At 55.5% G+C, this 23,759-nt stretch overlaps 1 protein-coding gene across 1 annotated transcript in view; it reads left to right on the forward strand.

Annotated features, from left to right (window-relative positions):
* Positions 1-1,544: 1,544 nt before the first annotated feature.
* Positions 1,545-23,759, forward strand: part of CHD6 (chromodomain helicase DNA binding protein 6) — a 53,729-nt gene continuing 31,514 nt past the window's right edge. The window contains exons 1-7 of the mRNA XM_074157611.1: positions 1,545-1,643; positions 13,452-13,945; positions 17,976-18,114; positions 18,688-18,837; positions 21,679-21,744; positions 22,239-22,297; positions 22,651-22,768. Of these exons, the coding sequence (XP_074013712.1) occupies positions 1,611-1,643; positions 13,452-13,945; positions 17,976-18,114; positions 18,688-18,837; positions 21,679-21,744; positions 22,239-22,297; positions 22,651-22,768 (1,059 nt within the window). The 5' untranslated portion in view covers positions 1,545-1,610. The remainder of the gene's footprint in view (positions 1,644-13,451; positions 13,946-17,975; positions 18,115-18,687; positions 18,838-21,678; positions 21,745-22,238; positions 22,298-22,650; positions 22,769-23,759) is intronic.

Consider the following 23,759-nt stretch of genomic DNA (forward strand, 5'->3'; position numbering starts at 1 on the left):
TGGGCCGAGCGAGTCTGACAGCCGCAGCGTGAGGGAGGCTGGTGCAGCGGGTTTTGCATGGTACAGGAGGGAAACAAGAGGCAGGTGTTTGTGGGATTTGTGTCTAAAACGCTTGTCAAATACTTCTGGGCTCTTTGGCACCCGTTGCTGGCACTGTGGGAGCAGACAACTGCAGAGGGTTGGCTCCCCAAAAAGCATCTACTGCCCGGAGCAGGGGGCTCTGGGCAAACCCCAACAGCTCTGTCAAGTGTACCATAGCTGGGGCTACTGTGGGGAGGGCATGGGGCTGTAAGCTCACCGTGTCCCCTTGACAATCACAGCTGGTGAGCGTGTTCATTCTGGGGAGCTGCAACAATGCCCTGTCCACCCGGGATTGGTGCCGTTTCTGATGCTGACCCCACCTGTGGCGGGGCTGCTCCTGGCCTTTTTACCAACACAGCACCAGCAGGAGGGAAATGATGAGCCTGGTTTTCTCCCATGTCTGGCAGTGTCCAGCCTATGCCCCATCCCCAGAGAAATGGAGCCTGGGCAGGTCCATGTCTCCTCGTCAGCTAGCCCTGTCCTAAGGGTGCATGGCAGCCATGGAAGGTGTACTGGGTGTTGGGTCTCTGCTCAGGCAGTGCCTGCAGGGAGCTGTGGCCATCAGGGAGAGGCCAGCTAAAAGGTGCCGCTGGCTGAGCCTGACCACAGCCACTGGGTGCAGGGTGCTGAGCTGTGGTCCAGGGGGTTCAGGGGAATGGTCTTTGCCCCAGACTGCTGTTGGGGTGCTGCATCGCCAGTTGGTCCCCTCCTCTGGTGGGGGACATCATGGGGACCTGGTCGCACAGGCAGTTCTGCCTCTGGCACTGAGGTGCTGCTAACAGCTGGACTTGGAACTGCAAGCCCCTCTGGCTAGGCCTGGTGTGGCGGGGTTGCTTGGGAGTGACCTCTGCCTGCAGCCCCCTCTCCTCCTGTGGGTCCAAGGTGGGTGCCGCTCACGCAGTACCCACCTCAAGGGCTGCTGCAGCCGGCAGGGGAGATGGTGTCTGCCAGCATGGCTCTTCCCCTTCCATGCCTGCCCTGTCCTGGTCTCCTGAGCAGCTCTTCCTTGGTAGTAGGGCTCGCAGCCAGCTTCAAGCTTCTGCATCCTCTCCAGGTCTCTTAAGCTGTTGTTGCTGCTTGGCAGAGGCTGGTTTGTTTACTGCTTCCCTCTGCTGCTGCGGGGTTGGCAGCACCTAACATGTCTCTCTGGTGCCTGGGGTGGGTTTGGGGCTCTAAGGGGTAGACAGCGTCTCTGCTAGACCTGAGCGTGTCACTTCATGCTGGGACTGCGACTGCCAGGTTGGTCTTGCCCGGCAGGCTTCAGGTAGCACCGAGCTGAGAGAATTTGTGTGGACGGGCTCCTTGCAGTGGCTCAGCAGAGCAGATGTCCCAAAGCTTGTCCCTGAGAGCATTTTACTCTTGCAGCTTTGCTGCTCTGAGCGACACTGGGGTTGGCTCGGCCTCGGAGGGGTGATGTGGAAGGATGGCGTACCTCAGGATAACAAATGATTAAGACTGGTGAACAGTCTCTTTATTGTGAATTTTTTTGTGTGTTGTGTCTTGCAGAAATAACATTCAACCCAGATTTGATGATAATGAAAATACAGAAAAAAGAAAAGCAGGTTTGTGACCCTCTTTCCTTCTCCCAACTCAGCTGGCAAGGTCTGGGGACCATGTCCTGTGTGTGAATTGTTACAGCTGATGGCGGGGAGGGGGGAAAGGGAGAAGCCTTGCCTTTCTGGGCAGGGCTGCAGCTCAGCAAGTTGAAATTTGACCTGAGCTGCAGCCTAGAGTGGTTGAGTCTGATGTGGGCTATTGAACAAGGTGGGATTTATCTTCAGTCATGGAAATGCTCTTGATTTGGTTGTGTTCTTGTGGAGGAGAAACCCTTCCTTTCCCTCAAAGTCCCTAGCATTGGTTCTTGTTTGAATCTCATCACATACGTATTACAAAACTGCATGTTTGCTGTGATTACTGCTAATAACGTGATGCTCCAGGACTAACACCAGCAGGGAGGTTGGGAAGATCACGGCTGTGGGGCTGTGAGAGCTTAACCAGGGAATCTTCCCTTGCTCAGAAATAATCCCATCCCACCAAGCTGCCATTTCTGAATTGCTGCATCGGATCATACCTACCTGCTGCTACCAGAGGAGATTTATGAGCCAGTGGCCTTTGTATTAACCATGTGCAGGGGAAGAACCTGACCATCAGCACTCTGATAAGGCAAAGGACCTGTTACATGCATGGAGACTCGCCCTGCCTGTCGGAGTGAAATATGGCTGGAAGTATAAAACAAACCGGTCCACCCTGAGCTGATTTGTGTCTGTTATGCTTTTAATGGGAAACTATTAAATTGAACACTGAGCTAAGGGATAAATCTGTTGGAGCTCGTGCCATTTCTAGCCAGCTCTGAAGCAGCATCTTCGTGTTGTTCAGGGCAGCAGCAGATCACACCGTCATGGCAGGTTAATGGGGAGGAGGAAGGGAGGGAAGGGTTTGGAAGAGGTGAGTGTGCTGTTAGGAGTTTGCAGCAAGCCAAACACTGTGGATATAGGAAGGTGTGTGTACAGAGCACCAATACTGTAGGAAGTAGTGAGTTTATCAGTGTGTCCTAAAGTTGCTGTGAAGAAGCAGAGCTAGCCTGAAGGTGAGGAGGGGAGCATGGCAGGGCTTGTGTGTCAGCACCCAGCAGTGCTGGGTCACTGCTGCTGTGGCAGGGGGATGGCCGGGAGGAGAGCAGGGTGCTTTGGGGCATGGGTGAGTGATCTCTCTGCTCTGGTAGCAAAGCCCAGGTAAGAAATTCCCACCACTCCGTTGGACTAATATAGTAGGTTTGGCTTCTCTGGAAATGGGATTGCTGAAATGACGTGGGTTTTAAGCACAGCAAAAATGTGCTTAATTTAAGCACAGCATTCAGAGATTTTTAAAGGGCTCAGCTGCCAAAGTGTTTTGTGTAACTGCCCCTGCAGATAAAGTCTGGGAGGGAGATAAAGGCATGCCAGTCTGACCAAGGAGGGGTAGGAGTCAAGCTGCTCATGTCCTGAGCTCTCTGAACTGGCAGCAGCAAAGGACAATCCTTCAGCATGTCACAAAGCAGGCTGCAGCCTTCCTGGGGTCATCAGCTCTGTAAGGGCTGTGCTGGGATATCCCCAGAAGGGTCTGGGCAGCAGTCAGAAATGCTGCTGTGAGTTCAGTGTTTGTAAGAAAGCCTGGCCAAGCAGGGCTCCTGGGGTTACTCTGGGTTCCTGACTGATGTGGTGGAGGGGGCGGCTGCTCCCTGCTACGCTCTGCAGCACCTGCTGGGCAGCATAAGAGGCAAAACTAGCAAGGGGTGCCATTCCACGTCCCCCTGGACACCTAAGCACAGACTCCTCGTGGTACCAAGGAGGGCTGTTGCCTTCAAAAGTCCATTGAGCAGTCTCTCTGGAGAAGGTGAGATGCTTGTGTTGTTCCTAGGGCTCTCAAGGGCCGTGCATCTCTGTACTTGTATCCCTGCCAGCCTCTCACCTGAAGAAGCTCCATCTTGGTCATCATGTAGGTTCAGTCCCATGGGTACAAAGGCTAGCAAAATGCTGGCACACTTCATATTGGTAAGGGATGGCAGGAGAGCTCTCAGCTTCTTTTGGGAATGGGTTATGGATGTCCTCTCTCCATTCGCAAGTCTGTGGCTACCCTGAGTCTTGTCCTGCCCATGTCCACCACCAGTGGATTACGAAGTCTGGGCTGGGGACCTGGGGTCTCACAGCAGGCTGTCCTGGGAGGAGCTCCTCTCTGTGCCCCCTTTGGTGCCCCTTGCAGCAGTGCCACCCTTTCTCCACAAATTGGGATGGCTTGGTGTGCAGGGCACTGCCAACTGGTGCACCAGATGAGGGGCCGTTGTTAACACAGGGAGGGTCTATGTTTGCGTGACTCTTCTTCCTTAGTAATGCATGAAAATCTAGTGGATTTGTCACCGAGCTGTGACTAACTCATGAAACCTGTCACTTCCCTCGTGACTTACGAGACTTCGTGCCAGGGTGCCATGTCTGCTTGCGGAGGTGGTACAGGGGTGCCACCTACCCCAGGGAGCAATGACAAGCAATGGATTTTCCTTCAGGGCTTCAGCAGCACCATCATTCCCTGGGCTTCCTGTCTGTGTCCTGCTCCTCCCTGGGCACTAAAGGGTCTTCTGCTTATTTCTGCCAAGGTCTGACTTGCTGAATAACCTGAGAAATATTATAAATGCCGTTGTCCCACAGTGCCTTTAAATCTTATTCTACAGTCATGGAAATGCTCCCGGCCTGCACAGACTGTAAGAGCAGAGCAGCATTGCTTGCCTCTTGGAGAGGGAGAGGATGGGAAGTCCTGTGGCCTCTTAGCTCCTGCCTTCTTCTGGAGGACTTTTGTGACTTTTCAGCCTGGGCTTGGAGGCGGTGGGAATGTCCCCATACCCAGCAGTGGGCGGCCGGTGGCCTGGGGAGGCAGCAGGGAACAGCCCGGGGCTGTGGCACCACATGGCTGCTGTCCCCTCGCAGCTGGGACGCATCAGGGTGTGTAGGCCCCAGAAGTATCTGTGGGAGCTCTGCTTGCTTTTACTTCAAGCATTCACTGCATAAAATGAAGGTTTTTCCTGAATTTTATGGGTCTGTTTTAAGTGAAACATGAGCTTTGATGTCTCAGGTACTGGAAGCACTGCTGAGGGCTGTTGCTAGAGCTCCCTGAGGCTGGAGCAAAGTCCTGGCAGCAGTTGGAGCCAGTGCAGGGGAATGGGGCTCCCCAGCTTGCGGGCACTTGTGGCTCTGTCCCAGGCTGTGTCTGGGAGCTCCTGGCCCATCTTGGGCTTTTTTTATTGTGATGAGACTGTAAGGTGCAATGACCCTTGGTGCTGGGTGCATGCAGGAGCTTTGCTCTGCTGAGCAGCTTGTGGGCACCTGCTCTGGTGAGGATGAAGGGCAGGGAAGCGCTTGAGCTGCCAGAGTGCCCTGCGCCTCCACCCACAACCAGGAGTGCTGATCCTGGTCCTCCCCCAAGGGCTCCTCACCCTGCTGCTGCTGCTCAGGCCCTCCTCTTTCCATGCTCCCCATCGCGTGAGAGAAGACTAAGCGGGGAGGACAGCCTGGCCAGCCCAGGGCAGTAGTGTTGCCCTCTGCCCCTGCCGTGCCCTGTGCCAGGGCAGTAGGGACATGGTGCCTGCTGCCATGCTCAGTCACGGGACGGATCTTTCTGGCTGTAGCTGTTGAGGGCTGCATCTTGGTGGAGTGTCTTGGGAACAGAGCCAGGCCCCACCTCTGTCACGCACATCCCATGTTGACGGCAGAGCCTGCTCAGAGACATGACAGAGGGTGGCACTTGTGTATTTTTAGCTTCTGCTGCATTACATTAAGAGCTGGAAGCGAGGGGTGTGGACACGCAGTGACAAGAATCCAAGAGCCCATGCTGTTCGTGCCACCAGTGGGGATTGCAGCTGCTGGAGAGGGTGGCTCAACAGCCTGCTAAAATGCTGGGTATGGAAGAAGCTGCCTTTGCCACTCCCACCATGAGGCTCTGCAGCTGGCTGCGCAGATAGACTGGGCTGGTGGCTGCCAGCGTGACCATCTCGGGAGGCAGAGCTGTGTGATGGTGCCCATCTTGGGCTCTGGCATGGCAGCAGCCCGGCTGGTGGCTTTGGTCAGTGCCATGGGGGGGATCTGAGCAACTGGGGTGCTGGGCAGCCCCCAGACATTGGCCTCTGTCTAAAGAGTATGGAAACCTTTGGTGGCCCCTGCAGTCAGGGTCCCCGTGGACACTCCACATACAGGACAGATCTCTGCAGGGTTTAAGCTGTGCCCTCGATGGGCTTCTGTGGAGGTGTCCTGCTTCTCCTGGGGGGCTGCGGGAAGGCCTGGCCCAGCCTCCAGCAAATGGGAGTTGAATGGTGCTGGCATTTTTTTGCAAGATGGCATGTGGCATGGCTACTACTGCTGGCTCTGGTTGTGCTGCCTGGCAAGAGTGTGTTGTGTGGGTGTCGTCTAAGCCTGGTAGACAGGGGAGCCAGCTTTGCTCTTGGCAATGACTATGAGAAGGGCTCAGCCACAGCCTCCTCGCAGGATGGAGCTGCCATTCAGACCCTGAGGCTGTGTTAGAGCTTTGCCCTGCTGGGAACGCTGTGCTCTTGGGGGGGAAAGCCTGCAGGGCTCAGGGCAGGGCCCCAAGGCGCAGGATGGGCAGCGGGGTGGACATCAGGCTGTTCTCCTTTCCCCATCCCACCCCCAAACTCATGTGGTGCTGCAGGGTTTGGATGCGGAGTGATGCTGGTAGGCGAGGAGGCTCTGACACCCAGCAGTGCCAGTGCAACGTCCACTTCATCCCCAGCACACCTCCCAGCAGGGATGGCCTGTCATTTCTGCTGCCTGGGTCCAGGGAGCCTCTCTCTGCTCCCACTATTCCAGCTATCGCATGGCAAGTGTGTAAGCTGTAGAGTCAGCACCACCGCTACGGGGCAAAAGGTGATGCTGAGCTGCCCAGCCACGGGATGGGAGCCCGGGAGCACCAGAGGCAGCGAAGGTGATGTGGTCTCAGGCTGTGGAGGGAGTGTGGCTCTGGGTATATGATGGTTCCCTCCTGGCTGAGCACAAGGTTCAGGATCTTCCACCCCAGCCAGCCAAGCCTGACCTCTTCTGCTGTACCTCTTTTAGGTGCTTGGCCCCAATTTTCTCTTGTCTTCACCCAAAGCTGCCTGCTGTTCTCCATTCTCACTTGCTCCTTAGGACTCTCATCCCATAATGTCATCCTGGCCCCAGTCTCCTCCCTCTTCCCCTCCCCATCTTCTCTTTGCAGTTGTTGTTCCCTCTCCCTCCTCTTCTCTGCTGTTCCCTTTGCGGGTACCTGGGGCAGGCAGGGTGAGAACAAGGGTTTTGGACCCGGCTCAGTCCTGCTGGCCCTGGGCTGGTGCATGCCCTGGGCAGGAAAATGCTGCTGAACTCCACTGCTCCTTCCTAAGCTCCCTGCACACATGCCAAGTTGACTTTTTAAACTGTTCGTTCAGGTTCCTGTGACCCCAGCTCCACTCTTTGCCGGAGGGCTTGGAGGGAGTCAGGGGTGCTGCGTGACCCTTGTGGGCCAGGGTGGCTGGTGCATCTTGCAGGCTCAGCAGTGGGGAACGAGCCCTTCTGAGGACCAGGGGCAGGAGCCGCTTTACGTCACATCTCCTGGTGGTGTTTTCCCTTAAGTCCTGAATAAAGACTGAGAAGTTGAGACTAATTTGGACTATAAATGAAATGAAACAATTTTAAGTTAGGGAAACATACCATTAAGGCCCACCCTAACCTTGGCTTCGCCCTCTAACGGGGTCATGCAATTATAAGTGCTCTCTGGGGAGGTTTAAACATTTTTTTTCCCCCTGACCTTCTCTTTGACAGTAGTTAGATGCATGGGACAAGACTTTGTGCTCCAGCTGCTGCTGAGGGACTTGCTTTCCTGTATGAAATGTAAGATTCCCCTGGGAACAAAAAAATATACAAATGTTACATAAAAGTGTATTCTGAAAATGTAAAATCATTACAATTGTCACCAAAAAAAAATGCCAGTTGAGAGACAGTGCAAAGGCACAGTTCTAAGGATAAAAAGTGTACTGGGCGTATGGAGGCTGCTTGGGTCTGGTACCAGAGGTTCAGAGATGGGCATCACTTACCAAATCATGTAAGTCATTGTCTTTCCTTCACCTTCCCCTTCAAAATACCCTGGAAACAACAAACCTGCGTGGTTAGATGGGCATGTAAGAAAACTTGTAGAAGAGGCTGTTCAAAGTAAAATGATGTTTTTCTTTAGGTAAAAAAAGTTGTAGTATAAAAAGGACACATTCTGGGAATTTAAAAGTAAACCTGTTACAAAGCAGGACTAAAAAGATTTTTAGGAACCACTTGCTAAAGACACAGAGTCTAGTAATATTTTTTTTTTTTCAAATATCTCAGGACTAAAAAGCCTTTAAGAGGGTTCACGGGGTGAATAAGTGATTGAGGTGTCAAGTAAGTCCTTGGAAATGGGATGTTGACAGAATAGCTGGTTCAGGAAGGCTCCCAACCCAGAGCTACCCTCGATGCCTGATGCATTGGAGAGTTGCCCTTAAATTAAAAAGTTTGATAAAGACATTTTTAAGCAAAGTAACACAAGCCACCAGGCTTTGATGGGATTTACTCTAGAATTGTAAAGGAGCCTGATTAGATGTTGGGAATTGCTAATAAATAGGGTTAGGGGCCGTCGCCCATCAGAGCCACATCCATGGAAGGGGAGGTTGAACAATTAAAAGCCAATTGGAATTGGCTTGGTTGGTTGGAATTAAAAGCCAATATGTTTACCGGGTATTGTGTAAATGGTTAGGAACTATAATAAACATTTTATCTGTGAAAATACTACACTGGTGAATAGTCAGTGTGGCTTTTGCAAAGCAAAATCCTTGCAATCTGCCAAGGATTTTAAAGATTGCCAGACCGCGGGAGTGAGATTGGGCTGGGCTGGTACAGTGCTCATGGACTCCCAAACCACTGATTAGAAAGTTTCTCACTGAATGCTTTTAAAGAAGTTAAGCATTGTCTTGATAAGAGGTCTTTCTGTGAATTAGGGACTGGTTAAAGAGTAGGAAGCAAAGTACAGGAAAAATGTCTCTGCTTTCATGGCATGGAGCAGAGGAGAAGGTGCCAGCTGATTCTTGCTATCATCTGATATGCTGAAACGGAAACGGAGTCCGAAGAGTTGAAGAAAGTCTTAAGATGTGCCAAGTGGCGCATATGGGGAGCCAGCCATGTGGGAATCTTCACTCGGGGCTGTCCCTGCTCCTGGGGGACACCGTAAAACGCTGCTGCCTGCAGGTTGTCCCAGAGGCTCGTTCAGCGATTTGGAAAGGGAGAAGGAGCAGATCAGAAGCCCTCCTGCTGCTTTGTGGTACCTCTCTGATAGTGCATGCTTTCTTATTGCCACCCCAAAGCTGGTGGGGTTAGAAGAGGATGAGACAAATGGTCTGAGAGCTGGCCCAGCCCACCTGTGAGGAGAAGGAGACATGTCACCTGTGCCTTAGCTGGGCTGAGAGAGCTCTGCAGGGGAAGGATGTGATGGAGAATGGCCAAACAGTGAATGGGACAGAGCAAGTTACAAGGAAACCCTCCTTTGTACTCTCACACCTTGAGAACTAGAAGCCACCTAGGAGGGCAGCACAATTTAAAGAAAATCAGTGGCGTTTGCCTTATCAGTTTGTGGTACTGAATGCCACCGGGTGCTTTGGCGCCCATGGTTATGAGTGGGTTCATGCAGCTGTAGCTCCCATGGCCTGGATACAGTCCTGCCGCTGGAGCTCTGGAGCCGCAGCCAGCCTGGGCAGCCAGGATGGCAGCGCATGCTGCCTGCCCTGCCCCTCTCCTTCCCCGATTTGGGGTTACAGCAGTGGCCCAGAGCAGCCCTGGGCTGGTCTGGAGCAGAAAAGGGGAGCCCACCTTGCCTGCCTGCTGCAGCAGCATCCTGAGGCTGCGATTTGCCATGTTCAGGCTTCTGAAGCTGGATGTGCTTTTCCCCTGTGAAGGGTCTGAACGTGGTAGCATGTCACGTGGAGACGTATGTCTCAGGCCACTCAGCCTGGAGGTTGCCACTGCAGCAGAGCTCCCTGTGCTGCTGTGTTGCCATCAATGTGACACGGGCCCTTCAGCTCCTCATTGTTTGGAGCAGAGGTGGTGGTTCCCTCGGCACAGGGGCAGCAGCTGATACTGTGGCCCTGGCTGCACAGGGACAGTGTGCTCCTGCCTCCCCCAAAGGGCTGGCTGGGCTGCCACAGGCAAGCTGCGAGCATGCTTTGAAGCCATGAAGAGCACAGATAACACTGGCACTGCTTTCTCAGGCTTTTCCTGTTGAGGAGAAGCCAGGATAAACTGAACCTCATTAAGGGAAAGTAGGAAAAGTTCATTCCCTGGCTCGCAGCAGTGTGTCGAGCTCTGCTGGCAGCTGTGTACTCCACAGCATGTGGATGGCAGGAGCTTGCCATGGACTTGTAGGAGCCTGACAAGGAGCCTTTTACCCTCAAAACAAACCAAGCAGCCTTGGGTGCAGAAGGGTTTCTGGGAGTGGCAGTACCTGCCCAGAGTCGGCATGGAGGAGCCTTGTTTCCCTGCCCTGCTGTGCTTCTGCTGCCTGTGCAAGCCCTGGCCATGAGCTGCTCGGTCCCACAGGCTGGTGTTTGATGGCCCTTTCATGGCAGGGCCTGCGCCAGAAGCATCTGGCTGCTCCAGCTGGAGGCAGGCGCTGCTGACTTATAGCACCACTGCCTCCTGGACACAGCAGGCTGGGATGTCTGATGCCCATGGGGTATCCCATGGCAAAGCACTGGCACTGCTGGATGTGGGGGCCTGCAGTGCTGCCTGGGGGGTGTGCTGCAGTGGACACATCTGTGCTCCCACCACAGTGGGCATGCCTAGAGGGTGGAGGGGCTGTTGGCAGCCGAGAGGTGATGCAGGAGGAGCAGAAGGATTGCATTTTCACAAACCTTCTGACAGCTCGTGGTTGTTTCTATAAAGCATTCAACTTTCTGTTGCAGCAGGCCAGGCTGGGATGTCTTCATCAGCAACCATTGAAATGCCCTTTCTGATTTGCCTCAGCAGCACAACGCAAGCACAAGGCAGACACCACGGAGGTGGTCATGGTTTGAGGCCTGCTCTCCTGATGGCTTTATTAGCCTCTCTCATGTGGTGGGGCCTGAGGCTCCTGCCAGGCAGTGGAGGTGCCAATGACGAGTGGGACCTGCCTGGGCACCATAGCCTGGCTTGGAGCTGTAGATGCAGACAGAGATATGGGGTAAGGGAGAGCTTTGGACCACTTGGCTGGTGTACGGCAGTGGAAATCATGAGCCATTCCCTACTCCATGCTGGTCTGCTGGGAATTTCTGATGCACGCAACAAGAGGGACCCATGTCCCTGTGGCTGGCCATCGTGGCTCAGCTCCCCCAAGCACAGGCTGTTGGGGATGGAGCTGCTCCAGGTGCTCAGCACCGCTCCCAGCCCAGTCCTGGTCCAGTCCTGTGGGGGAGCCAGGAACCCATCTCTGGCAGGGCAGGTGGATGGCACCAGAGTTGCAGTATCCAGACCTGTTTTCTGTTGGGTGGTCTACCCCTTGTGAGACTCAGGGCTACAAGCTGTGGCTGGGAAGGAGTAGTTCACCTTCCTGCTCTACAAAGATGCTGAAGGTTTGCTTTCCATCCGGCATCTGCACTTGGCTGCTGTTCAGCGCACAGAAAAAGGAGATCCAGGCTCTCAGGGGTCTGGGAGCTTTGTAGCTGATCCAGTAAATTGTTCCAGCTGATCCCCAGCTTGCAAGATCTGAGGAATGCAAAGGGTGGGACTGATCCTGTTGCTCAGCCTGTGGGCTCAGAGGCAGCATCTGTAGTGCTGGTTTTTTCCTGGCCCAGAATAGATTCCTTGTAATTGCTTAGGTGCACTTTGAAGGCTTGTCTGTGTGACAGGATGGTTGCTCTCCCTCATCCCAGGTCACCGGTGCAGACCAGCAGCAGGGGCCAGGGCAGAGTGCTGGAGGTGGCTGTGTGCAGGCAGGGATGCTGGTACCAGCAGCCCCATTCATGGGTGGCTGCAGGGACATTGGGGTTCTTTTCCCCTTTGCAGCCTGTTTCATTTAATGCTTCCATCTAATCCAAATCAGAAATCCAAGCATACAGAGTGCCCTGTGCCTAGACCACCCCAAATGGGCTCCAGTCCTCAGCCCATAGAATGTAAATATTTACATTCTCTCCCACAGCTCTGGGGTATGTGAAGAGCCAGGTGGTGCTGGGAGTCTGCGGGGCCTGGACATGGCTGCCAGAGGCGCTGGCACCTCATCACCACGGAAATGGCTTGTGAAGGAACCAGCACCACTGACATGGGGCAACTGTGGGTGCAGGGTGCCAGGGTGAGCACTGTCACTGTCCCCTCAGGTACACTGCTCTCAGGCCACTCACCAGCCACCCCACAGTTTCCCTCAGGCCTGGCAGGGCCTCAGCCCCATGCCATGTCTCATGGGAACATTCACCAAACACCCGTCTGCAAGAGCAGCTTTCCAGCCCCAGTTGCATTGCTGGGTTTGGTCTGGTGCTGATCTGCCAGCCCTGCTGTGGTGAACCAGGCTGAGGATGGCCGGAGCTTCCCTCTGCTTATGGCCAAGCTGTGCGTTAAAAAGAGTTAATCAGGTGGTTGTGGATGAAAAGTGTGCCATCTCCTGTGAAGGCTTTGGGGTTTGCTGCCTGCTGTGGGGCCGGAGGAGCAGCTCAGACTCCCGTGCTGCCGGGCCAGCGGGCAGAGACCTGCCTGGGTGCCCAGTGGCAGTGGGCTGTTGGCAGTACCATGAGAGATCAGTGCTGGCCATGGCCCCAGCCACTCTCCAGTGGCCCCCTGATCACAGGCAGAGAGGAGAGGTGCAGTGGGCTGGCTGAGTGTGCAGCAGAGCCAGGCGCTACCTGTGCCAGGGCGCTGGGGATGGGAACTGACTGGCAGAGCAGCTGAAGCAGAGCCCAACGTTAACTTTCCCCATCCTTGCTGCATGCAGCTATGCTTCTGCCCGGCTCTTTGTGCATCCCTTGCTCTCTCTGCCTCTGGCATCTGCTGCAAGGGATGTTTCTGGTCCCCAAGTACAAATTGTCACTCACAGCTCCCTTCCTTGGGCTGTCCCCTGCCAGCCCCACTGGCCTGGGCTTATCTGGAGGAGCTGAGGTCAAGGTTCAGAAGCCTGGGCTTGAGCAGAGCTGGGCCTTTTCATGCTGTGTTCTGGTTGGGCCTGCCCAGCAGAGCAGGCCGGGTACGCAGCTGAATTCCTTTCAGTGTTCAGTGCTGGAAAGTTTGCAGGAAGTGAAGGAAGAGCCGGAGCAGGAAGAGCAGCTCCGTTCTCCTGGGCTGGAGGGAGCCCAGCACCCAGCAGCTCCTGGGACAGGAGTCCATCTAACCCCCCTCTTCTGCCCTGATCTCTGTCCTGAGCAGACTTGGGAGCCTGCTTCTTGTTGCTGGAGGATGTGCAAGGCATCCTTAATTCCCTCTCCCTGCCCTGCTGGGACAATCCCCGACTCTGGGCAATGGGCAGGAGGTGGCCTGGGTGTGGGGGTTGCTCTGGGTCTCAGCAGAGTTGGGTGTGGAGTGTGCGATCAAAGGTAGGACTGTGCTTGGGGACACAGCAACACAGCAGCGGGCCTGGGTGCCTCTGCTCCGGACCTTTGTGGGCTGGTGGGGAACCAAATGGCCTCCCTAACCTGTCAGCCTCCATCGGGCAGGGAAGGGGGGTCCTCCCCTTTGAGCTGCATCTGTGTGTGGTGGCCATTAGCAATAGTCCCCTGTATATCGAGGGATGTTGCTCGCACCCAGGTGACTAGAGCCTCGCTGGGGCTGCAGTTCCCCCTAGAGTGCCTGCTATTTCTATATGTGCCATGTGCTTCACATGCCACCTTTCTGTTCTCTCTGCAGCCGCCAAGCCTCAAAGCGCTGAGCCGCTCCCCAATGTCGGATGCTTGGGAGTGCAAGGACCTCTTTGCCAGCAGCAAGGAGCAGGACGAGGTGCCCCACCAGGTGACGGTGACGGCCACAGCCACCGGCGGCCAGTGCCAGTGCCCAGAAGACGAGCCCGATGGGGCTTCCCAGAAGCGGACGAGCACCCAGAATGGGATGCAGGACAGTGGGGGCGGAGGCACAGGCGTGAAGAAGAAACGGAAGAAAAAAGATCTGGGAGAGCAGGAAGGGGGAGGAAAAGCAGCTGTGGAGGTGAAACCAAAGAGGAGGAGGGAGCCTAAAGAACCAAAAGAGCCTAAAAAGGCTAAGGAGCCCAAGAAGCTGAAGGAGCCCAAGCAGAGGGAGGTGGCCAAGAAGCCCCGGAAACCTCGGGAACCCAAAGCCCCCAAGGAGCCTAAAGACAAGAAGAGTGCCTCTGAGCCTGGCTCCAGAGCAAGACCCAAGAAGAGCAGGTGGGTGGTGATGTGACCTTGTCTCTGTGCCTGGTGTGGACAGGGCTCTAGGCTCACAGGAGCTTTGGTCAAAAGAGCCACGCTGGGCCACCACATTGCAGGGTGTATGAGCTCCTTGTCCTGAAGGCTGGATGTGCTGGTCAGGAGGCCAGGAGGAGCTCTGCAGCCATGCAGACAGGACAGGCGGGTGCCCTTTTGAGGATGAGGCCCTGTGAGATCCCAGATCCAGAAGAGAACCAAAGAGTCTTGGCCTGTCCTTGTCCTGGCCTTTGTTCTGAGTGTTCTGGGGGGCAGAGGGACCTTAGGGAGGTGTCTCACCAGGACAGCAAGGTACTGCGTGGCAGAGGGCCTGTCATACCTGTTTTGGCGCCTGGGCAGAGGGTATATGAGTGATACGAACCTGACCCTTGGCTATCTGTGCAAGCGACTGTGCCTGCACGCCTGGGGGCCAACAGCCTGCCTGCCCTCGGCTCAAGTTTGGGAGGATGGTGGAGCGCATACCGTCTTCTCCCTCTCTGGCGCGGCAGGACCCGTCCCTCCCTTGCAGCTGTGGAGCTGTGCTGGCAGCAAAGGCCGGCAGCAGGGAGCCTGAGGACTCCCTCATACTGCACAGCCCAATGCCACTGCCTCCAGTAATGCCTCATTCTTTTAATTAACAGGCTGATTGGCCAGAAGTTCTGATTTCTTAGCTCTGATTTCTTTTTAATTGGGAGTATGTGCAGATAGCTGAGCAGGACTCAACAGCACCAACATCATTTGGTTCACTGTCATGGACTTGCAAAAATAAGTGGTTTTTGGAGAGTCCTGTACAAAGCAGGGCCCTCCTTGTGGGCTGTAAATAACCCACAGGATGAATATATTTCTACTGTAAACAGGATTAGTACAGGAGCCAGCTGGGAAATTTTCAGCAAAACCTTTCTTTGTTAGAAAACACCAGTTCGGTAGAGCTTCTCGAGGGCACTTTCTGGAAATGGCCACCAGAATGGGTGTCCCAGGGTCTGTGGGATCTTCCCACCTTCTTCCTGCCGTGGCTACTCTCAGGGCACATGTGTAGGGCAAGGAGTCTGGGACTTTCACAGCTGGGCTCCTTCAGAGCTCGGTGAGAGCAGGATCCTGGAGAGGCCAGGGCTGTGGATTACTACCATTGGTGTGGGCTGGTGCTGAACAGAAGAAGATGTGGGACAGCAAAGCTTCCATGCCAGGCTAGTGGGAGCCTCAGCAGGGCAAGAGCTGGGCGCCGTGTCCCTGGCAGGTCCCTGAGCTCTGTAGCACTGTCACTTCTGGTCTTCCTCAAGCCTGGGGCTCTGCACATGAGGAAGCCAAGCCCCCATGTCAGTTGTGGGCTGGTGAGCCAGAGCAGATGGGGATGGACAGATCAAGTGGACAGCACTGGGAGGGTGAGAGAAGGGCTCTTCAAGGCTCTGAGAAGGGCTGCAGCAGAGGGGCTGGAGGCACGGAAGGGAAGGATGAAGCCCAAGTAAAGCCAGCATTGGGCACTGAAGACGTGCTGGGATGAGGGATGCAGCACACAGCTTTTCCTAATGACACCTCTGCTCCACCAGTAAGAAACTGCCATATGGGCAGTTCACAGGGGTCCACCCCTGCAATGGGACCTTTGGGACCAGACCAAAGCAGGGGAAGCCTGGGCAAGAGCAGACTGTGGAGGCTTGGGCTCCTGGAGGCACTTACGGCTCTTGCCCAGGAGCCTGTTGCCACCCTGTCAGGTCCCTTGGCTGCCAGCAGTGCTTTCACAGGGTGCTAAAAGCAGCCCATGCCAGTGCGACCTGCTGTGGGTAGGTAGTGGGCAGGTCACTCTGCTAAACTGGGGGTTGTGGTGGGGTAATCCCAGCTGAAGAGCTGGAGACCCTGGTTTCTCCTGCAGAGGCACAGCAGGATCTGGGGGTACCAGGATGGGGCCTAAAGGGAGATCCGCTTGCTGTGCTGGGGGCCAGTGTGCAGAGCCCTGATGAAGAGAGCACTTCATTCAAAAAAGACCAATTAATATAACTCCATAACACATCATGCAGCCAGAAGAAACTGTGTGTGGGAGTCTGGGAGTGCCACAAAGCTCTGTGCTTTCCTGATGCCCTGTTCCAGTGGATCCTGAGCCAAGGTGCTTCCTCCTGCTCACCTGAACCTTCCAGAAGGACCTAGGTCTACCCTTGCTGCTTGGAGAGTCCGGCCCATGGACTGTTTTCCCCTCTCCACAGCCCCTCTTTGAGCCTTTTCCCGGGCTGTTGGCTCCGCCTCTGGGTCACCCACAGGAGGAATGGCTGCTGGGTGGAGGCACCCATGGATGTCAAGGTGGAAGCAGGTCTCTGTGTCCCCCTGTGCCCACTGCCTGGGACAGAGATGGGGGTCCCCTGGCAGCGCGGGCAGGGGAGGCGAGTGGCAGGCGGAATAAGCGCTCCGTGTGGGTGAAATGATTGCTAGGAGTCCTCTAAGTGGCAGATAATGGTGGCATAATTTCTTCTAAATTATTTCTAATCATAGCCAACTACTGCTATGAATGAAGCAGTTGTTAATTGTGACTTACAAATCAATTGTGACTATTACAAATCAATATCTTGGGAGTTATTGCTCAGGTGGAAGCAGTGCTTGCAGTGCATTTTCAGGGCCTCTGATTGAAGCTCGGGTGCATGGCCAGAGCATTTTTGGCCTGAACAGTAGATTTTTAACTGCTTGTTTTTTGCCAGTCCTAGGCATTTTTCTCATGTAAAACCTTGATATGGGTTTGAAACTAATCGTTCCTCTGCTGCTGTGCAGGTCTGAGATGTGGAGGGGACGAATGGCGGGGCTGTGAGTCAGGAAGGGGACGTTGCTCAGCTCAGGGACGGGCATGAGCTCTTTGAAATCTTTCCCTTAACAGTGTTCCTTGCAGAGGGTAAGGATGGACGGGCATGTTGGGAGCGGTTGTTTCTTACCCTGGTGCTTCCTGGGCATGTTCCTGTGCACAGGCAGGTTGTGGTGGGTGCTGGGTGCCACTAGGGGCCGGGTGGCCCTGACCCCAAGGGTGTGCCATGGGGCTGGGCTGTGTCTTCGCATGGTTTATGTTTGCAGGAAGGTGGTGGGATTCACCGGGAGCAAGGCCCAAATCCCCTCCTGTGACTTGAGCACAGAGGGTAGTTGCCTGGTGGGACAGAGCCTCCCGGCAGGTGCTTGGAGGTGGTGGTGACTGCCGTCATGCGCTATTGCACTGGTGAGAGTCTGGGACCTGCATTCTACCCGTGTTCATGGCAATCACGGGGCTTAACTCCCTCTGGCTGAAGGCACAGGCCAGTGTCTGCTTAGCTGCCATCTCGGGAGGGGACTTGGTGCTGTGGCTCAGGGAAGACAAACCACGAGCTGGAACAGCTTCTGTCTCAACGCTGGTGTAAAGGTCTGCTGGGGTCTGGCAGCACTCTGCAGCACACACGAAAGGTGGCTGGCAGGATGGCCAGTGCTCAGAGCAGGCACCTCATTTCCTGCTGGGGCTGGTGATGGGGAGATGCTCCTTGCATCTGCGCTGGACATGTGTCCCTGTCTCGGTCTCCCAGCTGGGGCAGAGGCTGCCGCGCTCTGGTGCAGGACCTGCCTTCACTGCAGAGACTTCATGGTCACCCTGCATGGAGGAGAGAGGCTGGCCTGGTTCCTCCCAGCTCATTGCCATGCCTGAGCCACGATCCTGAGCATCCTGACCTCACGCATCCAGGCTCCCCATGCCGAAGGAGCACGGAGGGCTGACCATGAGCTGAACCCCAGCTCCTACAGCCCCTGTTCCCCTGGCTGGTGGGAGCCCCCAGTCCCTTTCTGCCCCACACCAGTGTGGGGCAGGTGGACCCGTTCATCCCAGTGTACTGGAATTGGATGGAGAAACACTTGATGGTGATTAATAAGCATCACCAGCTGGGGATCCCCAATGCTGGGGGAGGCTCCAGGAGCCTTGAGCAGCTTCTGGGTGATCCAGTGGGAGCAGAGCCCTGTGTGGGTGCCTGCTGGCTCTCCCCTGGGATCCCAAGGACAAGATATAACTGTCAGTCTGTCTTGGCAGTAAGGACACCCCTGTGGAGAAGAAGAAGAAAGGGAAGAGGAAAAATGAGATGCCAGTGGACAGTTTGGATTTGGATCAGGATCTCCTGAGCCCATCTGTGCAGAGCCCAGAGGAGTCTGCAGAGTCAGCTGACAGCCAGGTATGTCCAAAACCCTTGGCTGGCTGCTGGTGGGGGAAATCCCAGCTGTCTCTGAGTGGGAGAAGAGCTGGGCCCTGGGGCACAGTGATCAGAGCGCTCTTTCAGCAGTGTGGCTGGTAAAACGTGGCCCCGGGGTCTACCAGCCACACTGCTTAAAGTCAGCTTGTGGCCCTGGGTTGGGCACATGCTGCTGGCTGGGGTGCTTCCCATCCCTGAGCCTTGAGTTTCCCTCTCCTCCTTGGTTCCTGGCAGCTCTGCATTCCCAGCACAGCACGGGGATGCAGATTGGCCCTGCAGGGCTGGGGAGCTGCGTGTGTCTCTGCAGGGCTCTGCTGCTTCAGGTCTCGGGGGCTGATGGTGCTGTGTGGGTCAGACATTGATGGAGACCTCGGCACTGCAGTGATGGGTTTACCGCCAAGGGATGTCTATTCTTCCCATCACCTCCATCCCCCTGGGTCAGGGAGTGGGGCGAAGATCAGGCAGCCCTGTGGCTTTCCCTCCTCTGCTCAAGCCGGGAGGAGGTACTTGGTCTGCCTGTCTTCCCCATGACTGCTTTTTTTATCCCATACACAGAAACGCCGCTCAGGACGGCAAGTGAAGAGGAGGAAGTACAATGAGGACCTGGATTTCAAGGTGGTGGATGATGATGGCGAGACAATAGCCGTGCTGGGAGCTGGGCGAACCTCTGCGCTCTCCGCCTCTACTCTGGCATGGCAGGCAGAGGTAGGGCTGGATGTGGGATGGGGTGACAGGGCCTCCTGCCTCCCACAGGGTGCCTCAAGGGTGTCAGTGCCAAGGTTCAAGGAAGTGGAGGATCTCAGCACAAGGATGGGGTGAGAGTGTGCTTGTCTAGGAGGGTGCAGGCTGGCTTTGCAGGGACTGTGAGTGCACAAAAGGATGGACAAGATGTGTGCAGGTCCAACTGTCACCCTGCTGCTTGGAGACTAAGGTTTCTGGAACATGTAGCTGGACATCTCCCTGAAGACATGACCCACCCATTGCCCATCTCCACCTTTGGCTCCTGTCTCAGTAGCTCCTGTCCATGAGGTTAGTCTGTTATTTTGGCTCTGCCAGCCGAGGGCTTTGTAGGTGCCAGGTGATCGTTTTCTGCCCACATTGCTGCTCTCCATCAGTGCCTCAGAGTGCAGAGATGCCCAATCTGACGCCTGCCAGCCAAGCTGATCTGCCAGGCAATGTGGTCATGATCTGGGCAGCGTGGCAGGGACCAGCCAGTGTCACTGCATTTTAGGCCTCACTGCCCTGTCTCCTCTGCCCACAGGTTCATCACTGGCTCCTGGTAGGTGCTGGCATCTCCAGGTCTGTGTGTTGGATCCTGCAGCTCATTCCCTCTCTCTGGTCGCTAACAAAGCTGCCAGATATTAATAATGGTCACTAATTGTTTTCACAGTGTTCTCATGTCCCTCTCTAGTCCCTTCTTCACAAGGCTTTGGTGTAGGTATTAGTCAGTTCTGTTATTAAGCCAGTAAATAAGACCTGGCCTGATGCTCCCTGCCTCGCATGGAGGCTGCCCCACACCCACGGGAGGTGCTGCTGGTGCTGCTTCAGCTGCTGCCTGGGGCGTGTCTCAGCTGGGCTCCTGGCAGTGATCTCTCCAAGTGAGATTTTCAAAACAGCAGGTGGGAATGGGTTGCCTTTGGCATGTGTCCATGCTGCTGCCCTGCTCTCCTGAACTTCCACCTCAATTTGTCCTGCTTCAGATGAATTATTAAGGCTGGTGTCTGGCGGCAGCAAGGCTTTCTGCTGAGTGGCTGCTCTGGGCTCCTGCTAGCAGGCTTGGCCATGGCTGTTCCCAGGGTTGACACTGACCCAGCAGGGCAAGATAGGAGTGCTGAGGCCTCAGGGCTGCTCTCCCCATGGCCTGGACTTGCAGCTTTCCCTCCTGAATCCTGGCCATGTTCCTCAGCAGCTCTCTGAGGTGGTGCAGGGCTTCTCCAGCAGCCTGCGGTCTGCCTGTGATGAGCCACTGACCTGTGTAAGCCAGCTGGTCAGCGTGGGAGCTCCCAGCCACGGGGCACTGGAGGTGGCTGTGATGGAAGCACTGTGCCTCTGGGCTTGTTCACACAAAATCTTTGTGGCCGGCATTTGTGTGAACATTTTGGAGCACAGCAGCGCCATGGTGGATGCCCGGGTGTGGAGAAGTGGGCACTGCACAGTGGTTGCAGCATCTCTGTGTGCTTCCCTTGGCTGTATTACCCTGGCATGGGCCAGAGCTCCCGAAATAGGGCAGAAACCCCGCTCTGGGCCATGGGACTGTAGCTGAGGGGCCCAGACAGAGCTGCTGTTTACCCTGCTCACTGTGTTGCGGTGCTGGGTCCAGCATCCTGCCCCACACTGCAGGGGGATGCTGAGGCACAGAGTGGTTGCTGCAGCCCTGGGCACTGCCTTGGTTTTCCCAGACCCTTTTGGGTGAGTGGTGTGGGATGCCCCAGCTGTCTGTCCCTCCCCAGCCTGCCCTGTGCCTTTCTCGGGAGGATCTTTCTAGTCTGCAGAGGGACATCTAAGAGCTGCTTTGCCTTGGACCAGGCTACCTCTGTCTGAAGATGAACAGAGTCCTCCTCCTTTCTGCTCTGCACTTCACTCTTCCTCCTGCTGCTGTACCATCTCCCAGCCAGGGCAAAACTGTAATTTCTAATGCTTAAGCAAGCTCCACATTTTTTCTGTCTGTCCTCTCCCCTAATTTTTCCATGCCTCTTCTGCTACAGCACAGACAGGCACAAGCCTGGCTTTCTTGTCCCGTGGTGTTGTTCAGCGGGGCTGGTCCTGCTACAGCACACGTTCGGGAGAGCCTCAACCTCCCCGCTTGCCCTGTGCCTGCTGTCTTGGAGCTGGAAGCAGGGCAGTGTTAGGGCCACCTCCAGCACAGCTCGTGTGCTGAGTGTGAGGGAGTGGGAGCCTGTGGGTAGCCAGCAGAAAGTCTCTGCGGCCTCATGGGGTATTTTCTAATGGCAGAGTTGAAGCCTGTGGAGGGAAGGAGGCAGCACTTTGAGCCTGCTGGGAAGAGCTGCATGGATGGTGGTGGGGCTGAAGTGCTATTGCCTGTGTCATGTGGCCATGGGCAGGCGGCAGCAATGGAGGATGCCTGCAGCAACCCTGCTCTACTGGGGCCCTTGGGGCCATCCAGCACTATAGGGTCATATAAGTGCTAAGGCAAGTCAGAGGTCTGGCGTGGAGAGCTGCTGGGAGCAGGGGATGTGCGCGTTGTGGTATCTTCCCTTCCTTGAGTCAGGGCAGAAGCACCCAAGCTCCTTCCTCTTCTCTGAGAGACTTCGCAGCCTCTCTGGCTGCCCTGATCTAGCTGGAAGAACCCACACAGCTAAATACGACAGTGCTGTGGCCTTGCTGGCCCAGGGAGCACAGGCGGAGGGCAAGTGTAGCTGACCTGGCAGCACCTGCACCCTGGCACCCAGCAAGGGTTCCCCAAGCGCAGCTCCTGCCGGGCTGGTGGGCTGGAGAGGAGCAAGCGGCCGTTCTGGGCGGGGAGGATGCTAGAAACCAAGCCACACAATGAGCCAGGAAAACAGCCCTCTGCTCTCCTGTTTCCAGGAGCCTCCCGAGGATGATGCCAATATCATTGAGAAGATCCTTGCCTCCAGGATAGTGCAGAAGGAGGTGAGTGGCAAAGATGTCCATGGGGCTGGAGGTCCCTGGGCAGAGGAGAGACAGAACCTGACTGCCTTGTGCAGCAGAGACATGAGATGTAGCAGCAGTCAATGCTGCTGTGCCATTCCTTGCACTCACTATTCGCAGGGTGCTGCTGGGGTATTCCTGAACGGGCACCTTTCTGGGTTGGGGATCAGTGTGGTGCCTCTCCTGCCTGGGTGCCAGAAGGCCTCTGGAGAGGAGTCAGGCCTGGGCTGATGCCCAGGAAGTGTTTGAGTCCCCTGTGCTCAAGGGTGGTCTTACACCACCTTCCCCAGTGCCATTGAGCCTCCGGGGCAGGTAGCATGGCGAGTGCCTGGCCATCCTTGCCATCTGTGGGGCTCAGCCTGCCTGGAGCCTGTGGCCGGGCAGGGGACGCCTGTCTGCACCCAGGACACAGAGGATGCCCCCCAGTTTCTGCACAGGCTCTGACTTGTCTCTAATTCTCCTTCCTTTGGTTTCAGGCTCATCCCGGAGGCCTGGCGTTCGAGATGGAGGAGTTCTACGTCAAGTACAGGAACTTGTATGTGTGGCGTTGTGGTGCTCTGTGTTGCAGCAGCGGGCCCTGTGCACACAGGAGAGGGCTGTGTGCTCCCACCTCTGTCCCAACCTCCAGCTGCAGCCCCTGTATCCATGTCTCACTGCCTCCATCCTCCTGAGCCAACCCTGGCAGTGGGAAGCAGGAAGGCTGCTGCAGCCACAGTGCTCAGTGTTGGCCTGGACAAGGGCAATGGCTTCCTCCAGTTTGGGGTTTCACATGGCGAGCCATAGGCGTTCTCTGGGTCACTGGGAGGTCCCTGCTGGTCTGCATGGTGGATGGAAATAGGCCCAAAGGCCTCTTTGGTCACGTTTTGTTGTATTTTTTTTCTTCTGCAGCTCCTACCTCCACTGTAAGTGGGCAACTCTGGAAGAGCTGGAGAAGGACCCCAGGATCTCCCAGAAGATAAAGCGCTTCCGGAACAAGCAGGCTCAGATGAAGCATATTTTTACAGAGGTGAGAGCTGAGCACAGCAAGCAGCTGTGCCTGACCCCAGCACACCTGGGCTCAGTGTGGTGGCTGAGCAGACCAAGAGCTGAGTGCTGCCCCTGGCAGAGACCAGGTGAGACCATCTCCTGAATTTTGATTCAGGTCTGGGAGTGGGTAGGCAGGGCTCACTTTGCAGCTGTGCCTGCCCTGCCTGAGCTCTGCTATAGCTCAGCGACGCCAGGATGCTGCCCAGAGCCCTCCCTGTGGCCCCTTGCTGATACGGTGGCAATGCCCAGACAGCAGCATGGCACCTGGAGCTTCCAGGCTGCTTTGAACCAAGACATGGCACAAGAGGTTGTGTGGTGGGGATGCTGGAGCCAAGGGGCTGTGACAGTGCCCTGAACACCCGTGGTGTCACTGGCAGAGGTACGGGGAGGGTGACAAATGCCACATGCTAGGCACTGCCAACCCTGGAAGCGTTGCTCAATGGGAGGGAGGGCAGCATGCAGTGCTGGAGGTGGAGCTTTCATGGTGGAACAGAGATGCTATGGAAGAGAGCATCTCTGCTTGGGCATAGGGCAGGTCGTGTCTGCTCTGCTCTATAAGCAGATTAATCTTGTTTAATATGAAAGGTATTCTATAATTTATCTTGCTGCTCTGGAGATAGTTTTGGATCTCCTCAAACTGCCCTTTTCAAGTGTAAATCAGGCCAGTAGGCTATGAAAATTTCTCCATGGATGCAGTTGGAAAGCTGGGGGTGTGCATCAAATTTCTCACTCCCAAGTCTGTTTGAGATCTTTCCCAGGATGCAAAGAAAAAGCATGTGTTGGAACGCACTGTACCACTAACAATTTAGCAAGGAGCAAATGCTCTTTCCAGTGACTAACTGGGGCTTGGGGAGCTGTGAACGCAGAAGCCTGTTTTTTCTCCTTCCCAAGCCCTAGACAGTATGTCTTTCCGAGGACTGCTGCTAGTCCAAAGCCCACTCCTCCCCAGGTGTTCCTGGCAGGAGGATGAG

This window comes from Numenius arquata, chromosome 12 (assembly GCF_964106895.1).
Source record: "Numenius arquata chromosome 12, bNumArq3.hap1.1, whole genome shotgun sequence".
Lineage (NCBI taxonomy): Eukaryota > Metazoa > Chordata > Aves > Charadriiformes > Scolopacidae > Numenius > Numenius arquata.